The 12,851-nt window shown below is 37.7% G+C and overlaps 1 protein-coding gene across 1 annotated transcript in view; it reads right to left on the reverse strand.

Annotated features, from left to right (window-relative positions):
- CLCA4 (chloride channel accessory 4) overlaps positions 1–12,851 on the reverse strand; it is a 30,616-nt gene that overhangs the window by 715 nt on the left and 17,050 nt on the right. The window contains exons 7-13 of the mRNA XM_005888431.3: positions 12,467–12,694; positions 7,944–8,121; positions 6,561–6,667; positions 5,649–5,864; positions 4,465–4,732; positions 1,213–1,383; positions 64–300 (exon numbers count right to left, since the gene is read on the reverse strand). Coding sequence (XP_005888493.2) covers positions 64–300; positions 1,213–1,383; positions 4,465–4,732; positions 5,649–5,864; positions 6,561–6,667; positions 7,944–8,121; positions 12,467–12,694 — 1,405 coding nt within the window. The remainder of the gene's footprint in view (positions 1–63; positions 301–1,212; positions 1,384–4,464; positions 4,733–5,648; positions 5,865–6,560; positions 6,668–7,943; positions 8,122–12,466; positions 12,695–12,851) is intronic.

Below are 12,851 nucleotides of genomic sequence, written 5' to 3' on the forward strand. Positions count from 1 at the left end.
ACACTTGCTTTTGCAACAAGCAACTTTCACTTAATCAACAAGTGCATGACACATAGTCCTTACCTTTTCCAACATCAAAATCATCTCCTGGTGCTGTCCATGTTAGATTGATCTCATCCTCATTTGATGTGGCTTCAAGATCTGTGATTTGACTTGGCGGGAAGAGGTCAAGGAATGAGGGAGACTGTGGAACATTGGAAACCACAAATGCACCTCCTGTTGCTACTCGGGTGAAACTCTCCACATTTGTCTGAGTGTCCTCATCATTTTCTGGTCTTGGTGGATTCCCTTCAATGTTGCCTGCATTACAAATTCCTGGTATTTAATGGACAAATCTACACTAATATTTTCAGAACTCAATGAATTGTATTTTTTTATCCTAAATTTCCCCCTCCTTTTTTTTTCCATATACACAGTTGCCTTTTATTAGTTTTGGTGACAAGATCATAAGGATTCAGTTGGTAGAAGAATTCTTGCTTTAGCATCCTGACCAGAGTATTGTAGGGTAGAACTGGATAATAAATTGCTTTGGAATTAAGACTGTCCTGAATGGGAATATTGTTATATAGTTAATATGTGCTTAAAAAATAGAGGAGTTGCTTTATTTCTTAAATTACCCTAAAGATGGGAATAAATCTGGGGGAATTTATACTGGTTCCCTTTCAGTCACTTGTGTCAGGTTTCACACTTCCTCCCTGTTGCAAGTGCTAACGAATAATATTCAGATTATATTGCAACAGAAAGCCCCTATAAGGGTGACATAAGGGACAAAACAAAGGAAAGCCAATTAAAATGGATTCTTAATATTTTTCATTGCTTTTCTCTACACATTTTTCCCTTTGACTAAATAAAAACTTTGCAAATAAAGGTATTTGTAATCAGATGGATAAATTCTACCATTGGTTTCTAGTTAAGTACATAACATATTAGCCTCTTTACTTCATCCTGAGCTGAAAATGGGGCAAATTTTTGTTGATATAGGTCATTTGCTCCAAACAAATGTAATAATGGCTGGCTTTCATAGAAATGTCTATACCAAAGACACTGTACCAAAGCTTAGGTTAATATGGAGGCAAACTGTCATATGACTGAGAATTCATTCCAGAAATGGGAGAAGCTATACTCTGAAGTTATAAAACATTTGTAGCCTTAATCATACCAACTCACAATTATTCAAGCCACCATTGACTTCAGATATTATGAAGTACTCACCATCTACTACCCAGCCTGGTATGTATGCAGCTCTATTCAGTGGATGCCTTAAGTTCCATGTGACAGCATTTTCTCCTCCATGAGCCCGTACTTTTAAGTTATATGGGCCATTTTCTTTATAAGTTGTAAAGTATCTAGAGTACACTCCATCATTCTTGAAAGAATCAGCACCTTGTTATGGAAGTGAAGGAATAAATTACTAATGTAAAGAAAAATAAAAACTTAAGTATTTTCTAAGTCAAGCATATGGGCTTTATAAGCATATTGCTTTTATTCATCTCCCTATTTTGTGATTGACCCCTTGGGGAATATTTCCATTTTGCTCTGCCAACCAGTATCTTGTGGGATGTATATCCTAGTGGTACTGTGTTTGTGTGTGTACATATGCATGCATACTAAGTCGCTTCAGTCCTGTCAGACTCTGCAACCCTGCAGACTGTAGCCCACCAATGTCCTCTGTCTGTGGGATTCTTCAGGCAAGAGTACTGGAGTGGGTTGTCATGCCCTCTTCCAGGAGATCTTCCTGACCCAGGAATCAAACCTGAGCCTCTTATGTCTCCTGCATTGGCAGGTGGCCTCTTTACCACTGGTGCCATCTGGGAAGCCCGAGTGTGTGTGTGTGTGTGTGTGTATGTGTGTGTGTGTATTATTTTTGTCGTGATTGTTGTTCAGTCACTAAGTTGTGTCTGACTTTTTGTGACCCCATGAACTGCAGCACGCCAAGCTTCCTTGTCCTTTGCTATCTCCCAGAGTTTGCTGAAATTCATGTCCATTGAGTCAATGGTGCTATCTAACTATTGGAGAAGACTCTTGAGAGTGCCTTGGACTGCAAGGAGATCCAACCAGTCCATTCTGAAGGAGATCAGCCCTGGGATTTCTTTGGAAGGAATGATGCTAAAGCTGAAACTCCAATACTTTGGCCACCTCATGCGAAGAGTTGACTCATTGGAAAAGACTCTGATGCTGGGAGGGATTGGGGGCAGGAGGAGAAGGGGACGACAGAGGATGAGATGGCTGGATGGCATCACTGACTCAATGGACGTGAGTCTGAGTGAACTCCCGGAGTTGGTGATGGACAGGGAGGCCTGGCGTGCTGTGATTCATGGGGTCGCAAAGAGTTGGACATGACTGAGTGACTGAACTGAACTGAACCGAACCATCTAATCCTCAGCCCTCTTCTCCTTTTGCCTTCAGTCTTTCCTAGCATCAGGGTCTTTTCCAATGAATCAGCTCTTTGCATCACGTGACCAAAGTATTAGAGCTTCAGCAACAGTCCTTCCAATGAATATCCAGTGTTTATTTCCTTTAGGATTGAATGGTTTAATATTCTCCCAAGAGTCTTCTCCAGCACCACAGTGCAAAAGCATCAATTCTTTGGCGCTCAGCCTTCTTTATGGTCCAACTTTTACATCTGTACATGACTACTGGAAAAACCATAGCTTTGACTATTCAGACCTTTGTCAGCAAAGTGATGTCTCTGCTTTTTAATATGCTATCTAGTTTTGTCATAGCTTTTCTTCCAAGAAGCAAGAGTCTTTTAATTTCATGGCTGCTATCACTGCAGTGATTTTGGAGACCAAGAAAATAAAATCTTTCACTGCTTCCATTTTTTCCCTTTCTATTTGTAATAATATATTATTACATAGACATAGACATACTGGTATATATACTCATATATACTGTTTGCAGCTCATGCTTTAAGCACAATTATGTTGTCTCTCTCTCTCCAAATCAAAGGATCCCCACTAAAGAAATATTATCTTTGCATAAGATTTAATTCTCATTGCTATAACCTACAAATTACGTATTATAACTTATCTTCAATGTCTAATTTTTCATTTTAATCGTAACCTCTTACACTATGATCGATTAATTTTCTGGTCTAACAGTGGAAAATCCCATCTGTTTTTAGAATAAACGTTTAGGAGAGCTCAGGAATACTGTATCATGAGGATATTTCTTCATATCACCAGTACTAGAGAGTTTTGTTAACTTGCAAACACATTTCTCAGGAGGGTTAAGACTCTGAGAGAGATTCTTAAAATGAAATCCTTAGACCAACAGCATCTGCGTTTCTCTGGATCATATAAGGAATGAAAGTTTTTCTGGTGTTCCCATTCTGTGTTATAAAACAAGCTCTTTAGGAGTTTCACTTCAGGAGTTAAAATTTGAGAACCCCTGCTCCAAGTCATTGTTAATTACCAATGCTTTCTTAGGTAAAGTCATTCTTAAGCACCTATGCTTTCTTAGGTAAAGGTGTCCCAAATTATTTGAGTTTTATTTGAGAAATTTTATTTCTCCTTGAGAAATGAAACAAGATACAGGAGTTTTAACGTAGCATGGAAGGGGTTGGGAGAAAGAGAGTCACGGGATAATTTAAGAAAATATTGTCATATTAGATAAAGGCATTGATAAACCAAAGACTTTTGCCTTCTAAACTTCTCACAGGGCCAACTCTAGTTGATGATAGGTTATAAGCTGGCTGATTTAACTACATTGAAAAGAAGCTAATTGAAAATTCTGACAACTTAGACGTTTACTGAGATAGTAATTTCTTTACTAAATGACCTCTCTAAAGAAGTGTTAGTTCCCAGAACAATTCAGAGTTGGGAAAAGGTTTTAAAGTACAGTACCACTCACCCATACAGACCAAGGAGATAGAGAGCAGTCAATACTCTATTTTGATACCTCCCAGTCAGATCTGGTATCTGATGATGACCCAGTAATGTCCCCTTCTCTCTGATGGCAGATCCAGCTTCCTTTGGTCTCAGTCCCTAAGATTATATGTGAACTTTTTATCCAGCTGTTGGGAATTTCTCACGGCTGGCATCCCCTCCCTGCCAGGGACCCAAATTGTACTGCTTCATTCCATACTACTACTTGTGTTTCACTGTCTCTGGCCAGACTTTCTTGGTTATATACCTCTAAGAAATACTTATTCAGAATTCTTGATGCTGTCCTCAATCTCAGCAATGATACTTTCCTATTTATTGGAAGACATTGGTTGTCTAAATGAAAGAAAGAACAGTAATGACAGTAAATAAAGTTCATTGAGTGCTCTACCATGTGTAAGACACTTGCAAATCACTTTGGAGTTGTTACCTGGATAGAATTTCACCCTGGTCCAGTTGTTCATCCATAATCTGCATCAATTTTCTGATGCCTGTCCCTCTGCCCCACACTTCCTCAGGGACTCATAACATATCCTAAGTTATGAACATTTAGACTTGTTCAGAGAAACCTGTGATTTACCTGCACCATTATCCAAAAGTTCCAAAACTTCTGTTTCTCCAAATTTCGATTCAATGAAAGCAGTCACGTTGGCTCCAAGAATGGGTAAATACCCTTGTAGAATTTCTGCATAAACAATCAGTGGGCTGGGATAGCTGTTTGTATCTTTATTCATTTTAGCATTCACTGTGATTGGAGGCACAGAAGAGTTTGCTGCCCGAGAATTTACTGTTATAGTCAATGTTTCTGAGCTTGCTTTTGCTTGAATATTGTAAGTCCACACACCCACCTAAAAATTCAATAAAATTGGAATAAGTATCCAACAGCAAGCTATTTTCTGTTTTTACACTAACTCTAAACTATTAAGTATGTTACTGAATAAACATTTAGAGTTTATAGAGCTTTAAGAGTTTTGAGGGTAAAGAGGTAAGAGTTGAGGTAGTTTGGAAAGAATATCCTATTATCATGCCTGGTATTCAAAGTTTATGAAATCTCCACTGATAAAAATAAGTTTTGGAAAGTTTGCCTTGATCTTGGACTTATCCTTAGACCTCAGAGTCTACAGACTCTATAACCTGGTGAAAAATGAAAGTGAAAGTCGCTCAGTCATGTCCAACTCTTTGCGACCCCATGGACAATAGTCCGTGGAATTCTCTAGGCCACAATATTGGAGTGGGTAGCCTTTCCCTTCTCTAGGGAATCTTCCCAACCCAGGGATCGAACCCAGGTCTCCTGCATTGCAGGCAGATTCTTTACCAGTTGAGCCACAAGAGAAGACTAAGAACATTGGAGTGGGTAGCCTATGCCTTCTCCAGCAGATCTTCCTGAGCCAGGAATCAAACTGGGGTCTCCTGCATTGTAGGCATATTCTTTACCAACTGAGTTATCAGGGAAGCTCCCCTATGATCTGGTATAAGAAATAGCTTTGTAGCTATCTACACAGCAAGCTGCACAGACTTACTACATTGTCCCCTCAAAGTTATCCTTAGCCATCTTAATTTTTTCCTTTCTCTTCCTTTCTTCTAATGCTTAACTTCTTTTTTTTTCCCCTCTGTCACCAAAATTTTCAGGACCATACAGTCATATCAAGTACATTCTACTTTATCTTAATTTTGAAATGATGTATTGGCATCCATATTTATGATATCAAATGATGTATTTTCACCTGTAAAATTTGCAAGGAGGTCTAAAAATTAATTGCTTACCTTTGTAGCTCCTTTAATACTGAGATAGGCCATTTTGGAAGCTGAATCCACTATGAAAGTCCCCATTGGTATTCCATTGGGATCAAAGAGGTAAATAGAGGGAAGTTGTTGGTTCCATGTGATGAGAAAGAACGTGTCCTTTCCCACAGTGCTATCAATTATTACAGTGCCATTCATCCAGTCATTACTGTTGAGTTTTAATCCCTTACTTTCAAGCTGTTTAAATATATAAAAAATTAATAACTGTAGAAGAGAGTAATTTTATGCTTTTCTTCTGTTTTACATATTTTAAAATTTCTGTCTTGAGAACAAACTTAAATATGGCATACCACTTTAGGCTTGCGATCTCTTTGAAAGCTAATTGGGATGACAGTTGTCAGTCAGAAAGTGTGGAAATATAGCTACTGAGGAGAGAACAGGGTATAATAAAAGCATTAGAGCAGGACAGTAGGATTTACAGCTGGAGATATGGCCCTGTTATTATTTTCCCAGCTGTCTTGGTGAGCACCTACACTAGGATTTAGCATTGAAGTGCTAAACTACCTCTGAGAAAATTAGTTCTGTGTGTGTATGTGTGTGTATTGCCCTCTGTTTACCATTTTTCTTGACTTAAAATAAAGTGCTCAGTCACTCAGTTGTTTCTGACTCTTTGTGACCCCATGGACTATAGCCCTACAGGCTCCTAGTCCATGGAATTCTCTGGATAAGAATACTGGAATGGATTGCCCTTTCCTCCTCCAGGGGATCTTCCCCACCCAGGGATCCACCCAGCATCTCCTAAATTGGCAGGCAGATTATTTACCACTGAGCCACCTGGTGATGATATAGAACTCAAAACTTGTAACAACCAGATGATTTTTCTTGGTTAGGTCTAAATCCAAACATTAACACTCAAGGACTAGGAACTCTGACCTGAAGAGATTGCTGGGAGGCATCGATGTTCTCTGATGCAAGGGCTGCAAAAGCATCAATAAGGCCGTTGTTCTGGCCTTCATCTGAAGCATAAATATATTTTCCTCCTAAAATATAAATACATTAACTAGGTTGCTTTTCAGAAAATAAGTGCTTTTCACATTTTAGTGATTAAGGCAATATCAGGGTAAACAAAACCATAGTTTCAGTATGTATTATAAAAATAAACCCAAATCAGATAGGTATAAAGATTATCTCTGAAATGTTACCTAAAAAATGTCATAACTGGGAGGTAAGCTACCTTTAAACTCCACTAATAGAAATCTTTCTGGTTTAAATGCATCAACTAACTAAAGAATGTGAAAGGAGATGTTATAATTTCATGAACTAAAGCTCACAGGATCACATAACCTTTAGGAGAATTATTCACTTTAATGATTATTTAAGATACAGTTCTAACCACATCAGCTTTCAAGTTTTCCTGCCAGAGTGGGTCAGAATCAGAAAGGTTAAGGAGATTTCATATTGAAGCAAAGAGATTTCATATTGAAGCATCCTGACAAAATTTGGCAATGAGCAGATAAAAAAATGATAAGCAATAGAGACAAGTTTAAAAACAATATTTTTGGAGGGATATTTAGGACAGAAATACTTTACAATGGCTATAAAATTACTTGGAAATGATGGGAGTTTGTACAATTAAGCATTAAAAAGCAAGTGTTTGTATGGTAACATTAGAGGTCAATTCAATACAATAATTGATTTTTATAATGTTATAAATTATGTATTCTCTACTATGTTTAAGAAGGCACTGAACACATGTAGTCCATTTTCTTCACATGTCTCTGTCTGTAAGATAGTAGTTATTTTACGTTTAATCTAGAAAACTTGTTATTACTATATTTATAGCCTGAGCTTCTGTTAAACCCACCCCTTAACTTCCAGTCTATTCTCTAGTCTCATGTATTTCTCACTATCCTTCAATGTGGCTTGCATTGTCACCCCAATATGCTTTATATTCTCTGTCATTCTTTTTTCTTCCAGAGAAAGCAAACAAATTGATAAACGTCTAGCTCCTCATCTCTCATGCCTTGTTTCCCTGACTTTATTCAAAGCTGAGAGAATCAATGACTCCATCTGCTCACATGGTGTTTGGCACCTATGTATGTCTCTTGTTATGGAGGAGTGTTATCTGACTATGCTTTTCTGATTAGCAGTGTTTTTTGTCTCTCGGGACTGTTGGCACCTTGAGATCATTTCTGGTTTAACTCTGATCCCGAGCTCCTGGCACAGCACCTGCAGAGTAGGAGCTTAAGAGAACTTGTTGAATTGTCAGCCTCTACATTTATATATTGCTATCAAAGGATGTATGTCATATTTTACCTGTTGCAATGCTCATCTCTTTGACTGCTTGAGCAGCATCTGGTCCAAGAGCAATAAAATGAATGATGGCTCCACTTTGTTTCACTTTCTCAATACAAGACTTTGCAGTGCTATCCTCCCCATCAGTCAGCAGCACTATTTCAGATCCATCTATTCGGAAGTCAGCGTTTCTAATTGCCTACAAATATAATCAGAGCATTATTACAGGTGATCTTAGGTCAACTAGGCCTGGGAGAGATTAGGATAAAAATGGACATAGAAAATAGTGTGCAGAAAAGAGGAGACAGCTTCATTTTTAAATCAAAGGATCTGTAATCACAACGCTAGGGGAATTTAAACAGGACTTTTTATTTTCTCTCCACCCACTGTAGGAAATGTTTGCTCAGATGAAGTTGTGTGGGAGTAGGGGTATGGAAAATCCTACTTGAGTACAATGACTATGATATCCCATTCTGTGGCACTCAGGAAAATCAGACACCAAGCATATAATGGCATTAAATATTTTTCTGCTTCTTTGGTTCTGTATGCAGCTAGATGCATTAAGAGTTCACCTCAACATTTTTAAAGAAGCTGTTGGTTCCAAATTAGGGTATCCTCAGTATGCTAATAAACAAAAGATATGGAAAGTTCTACACAGGTTAAAAATCTTGTTATATAATTTTTAATTAATCTCTAATAGTCACAAGCACATAACTAAGCATATTAATGGTGCTAAGAGAATATATGACTTACTGAGAATGTGTCCTATTTATGATTTGAACCATTTCCTATAAAGCTAAACAGTTTGAAACACAGAGTTTTGAATCTAGGCACCCATAAGAAAGGATAAAGAGAATTTATCTCAGGAAGGAAACTGTATTTCATCTTCTTTGACAGCTTTATTGGAAGTGGCTTCTTGATACATCATTTTGAGAAACCGAGTCCAGTCCAAGAGGAAAAAAAATGATAGGCTATCAGTGGCTTTCCTGAACTTGTAGTGGAGATGTGTATATGTTTACAAAGAAGGGTTTACAATGTAAAAAATCTTACTAATGCTGGTGTCAGGATACAATGTGACCAGTCTTGTTTCAATTTTTGCAGGTTTTGAGGCAAAGAATGACTGTTATATATAATTTTCAGTTCAGTCAGTTCAGTCGCTCAGTTGTGTCCGACTCTTTGTGATCCCATGGACTACAGCACACCAGGCTTCCCTGTCCATCACTAACTCTCGGAGCTTGCTCAATTCATGTCCATCGAGTCGGTGATATCATCCAACCATCTCATCCTCTGTAGACCACTTCTCTTCCCGCCTTCAATCTTTCCCAGCATCAGGGTCTTTTCAGTTCTTCACATCAGGTGGCCTAAGTGTTGGAGCTTCAGCGTCAGCATCAGTCCTTTCAATTAATATTCAGGACAGATTTCCTTTAGGATTGACTGGTTTCATCTTCTTGCAGTCCAAGGGACTTCAAAGCATCAATTCTTCAGTACTCAACTTTCTTTATAGTCCAACTCTCCCATCCATACATGACTACTGGAAAACCATAGCTTTGACTAGATGGACCTTCTTTGGGAAAGTAATGTTTCTGCTTTTTAATATGCTGTCTAGGTTGGTTATAGCTTTTCTTTCAAGGAGCAAGTGTCTTTTAATTTCATGGCTGTAGTCACCATCTGCAGTGATTTTCAGTTCAGTCAATTCAGTTCAGTCGCTCAGTCGTGTCCAACTCTTTGCGACCCCATGAATTCAGCACGCCAGGCCTCCCTATCCATCGCCATCTCCCGGAGTTCACTCAAACTGACATCCATCGAGTTGGTGATGCCGTCCAGCCATCTCATCCTCTGTCATCTCCTTCTTCTCCTGCCCCCAATCCCTCCCATCATCAGAGTCTTTTCCAATGAGCCAACTCTTCGCATGAGGTGGCCAAAGTACTGGAGTCTCAGCTTTAGCATCAATCCTTCCAAAGAACACCCAGGGCTGATCTCCTTTAGAATGGACTGGTTGGATCTCCTTGCAGTTCAAGGGACTCTCAAGAGTCTTCTCCAACACCACAGTTCAAAAGCATCAATTCTTCAGTGCTCAGCTTTCTTCACAGTCCAACTCGCAGTTATTTTGGAGCCCCCCCAAATAAAGTCTCTCACTGTTTCCATTGTTCCTCTATCTATTTGCCATGCAGCGATGGGACCAGATGCCATGATCTTAGTTTTCTGAATGTACTTTTTTAATATATGTGAAATATGGCTCAATGTATACTAGAACTAAATTAAAATTTAGGAAATGTTTTCATGCATTATAGCATTTATACAGCATCCCAATCACATCCCCCCCTACACATTTGGGAACAAATGAAGATTTAAAGATGAAGCAGGGTTCTCTGTCCTTCATGTCTCCCTTGTATTATTTTATTCACTGAACACTTGCAGTGTGTTATTCACTGTACTGACTGCTGGAGATTCAGCAGGAACTACATGGATTTTGTATTCATGGAAATAATTACATTTAAAGATATTTATTGGGAGTTGGGTGAGAGACTGAGGAAACATAGAGATGATTGGCAAAGGCAAAACTAATATAATCAATAAAGAGAAACTATAATATTAAACTGCTACCATTTACTGAAATTTGCTGTGAGTTAAATGTGTTTTACACATTTTGTAATTTAATCCAACTCCAAACTGTCAACCTGTCCCTAGATTACTACTCTACTACCAGTCTTAATCCTTACATTTTATTTGATACAGGGTAACCAGAGTCATCTTCCCAAAATATGAATTAATTATGTCTTTTGTGCTTAAAGCCCTTCTGTTGTGTTTAAAATACAAACCTCATCGTATTTTTTGAGGGTTTGAAGAATATAGCCATTTTCTACCTGGCAATTACATTTCATTCCCCCTACTTACCAAATCCCAGTGTCACTGGCTTCTATCATTTCTTAAATAATTCAGTTTTTGTTCACCTCATTCCCAAGGGACTTTGCCCTTTTCTTTCTACCTGAATGGCTGGCTCCTTCTCATCCTTCAAATCTTAGCTTAACCATCACCCTTCAGATAGATCCTCTCTTCTAAAGTAGGCTTTGTCCCTCTTTTCCCTCTTACTTAATCACATCACATTTATTTGGTCACTTCACAAGATTATCTCTACAACCTTCAGTTAAAAAAAATAATTGATAGATTTATCTGTATGTTATCTGTTCCCAATAAATTAACATGTGAGATTTGCTTCTTACATAAATACGTGTTAATAAATTAAAATATATTATGGTTACTCCCTACAATAAATATGTATTGAATAAATTAAACACGAACAACCCTACAGGCTAACATTCATACTCAATTTTATTGATGAGGTAATTAAAAGCTAGTGAGGTGAAGAATGCTTAGGGTAAGAAATCTGGTAAGTGATTATTGGAGTATGAACCCAGACTTCATGTTAGAAAACTATACTAAAATGCCATTAATTCATAAAACAGGAACATTTGATAGGAGCAAGGATTTTGAAGAATGAATAGAATTTTGGCATGCAAAGACAGAAAAGAAGCATTTTAGACAGGGGAATTACATGTATGGAGGCTGTTAGTACATAGGGGCTTGGAGAACAATGTGTGCAGTAAATTGGTTGACGCATAGAGTATTGGTAAGGGAGAACTGAAAAAAAAAGGCTGGCAAGAGAGGTGAGGGCAAGCTTATCATAGAATGAGAAGCTGTTAAATAACATCACACTGAGGAATTCAGACTTTATCTTATGGACTGTGAAGGGACATGTTTTCTATGCAGGAAAATGATGCAATTGATATTAATTTTGAGCTCAAGATGACCATTTGGATAAAAATAAGATTTGTAATAATAATTAGTATGAATTATATGTTTACTATGTAGTATAATGACTATTGTCCTAAGTACAAACGTATCATTTTCTTAAGTCTCATAATAATCCTATAAGTGAAGCATTCTTATTTTCCTATATTTTATACGTAAGGCATTGGAGACTAATTTCCAAGGAGGCTGATGACTGTGCCTAGATCACATGGCTAGTAAGTAGCATAGCCAGTACTCTGATGATGTCACAACTCATGTTATGACCAGTATTCCTTACCCTAAGTATGATTAACAGTTCTTGCTACATCTGGAACTGTGACAGATAAACATTAGTTTCCCTAACTGAATATAACAGAAGCTAAAATGAGGATTGCTCTGAAGGAGAATCATACCATATAACTTGCTTCATTGCTTAAAATTGGATGACTCTTGCTGCTCAAGCCCTCTTATTTAATTAACATTCCTTGAGCACTGACTGCTGCATGGTAATAAGACAAAGTCTCTGACCTCATTGGGCTTATACTCCAGTGAAACTGTAATAGTCATTTATTTACCCATTACTTTGCTCATCGATTTCTTTTAATGAAAAGATGGGCAAGTGAATTTCTCTATGTGATTAGTTCTCTACTTTTTAGAATTACTTATGTTAAAATTAGGGAGCAAGTATGAGGAGCATCACTTAACATAAAAATGTTCTAGTAATAAACAAAGTATATTTGAAGTATGGTTTTCACCTGAAATCCTGATTCAATTCCACTGCAGATGGAAGTTCCTCCACTAGCAGCTGTAGGTAAACTTTCCAAGAGCTTTCTTCGTTCACTGCTGCTTATGATTTGGATTAGATTACTTTTGATGGAGGCAGAACTGTCAAAGTGCACCATCCCCACCCAAGATCCATTTTCGACAGTCTGCAGCAGGAAATGTTGGGCCGCTTGGTTCATTCGATTTAGACGATTAGAAGCCTGAATAAAAACGGGTAATAAAAACAAGTAATTTTTGACCAGAAAGTAATAGAAGATCACATAAAATGAGTGAACAGACTTTGTTGTTAAAGGTTTTCTATCAATAGTAATTGATGTTATTTAAGAAAGCAAATTTTTTCAATTGATACAATTAAAA

The sequence above is a fragment of the Bos mutus genome, chromosome 3 (genome assembly GCF_027580195.1).
Source record: "Bos mutus isolate GX-2022 chromosome 3, NWIPB_WYAK_1.1, whole genome shotgun sequence".
NCBI lineage: Eukaryota > Metazoa > Chordata > Mammalia > Artiodactyla > Bovidae > Bos > Bos mutus.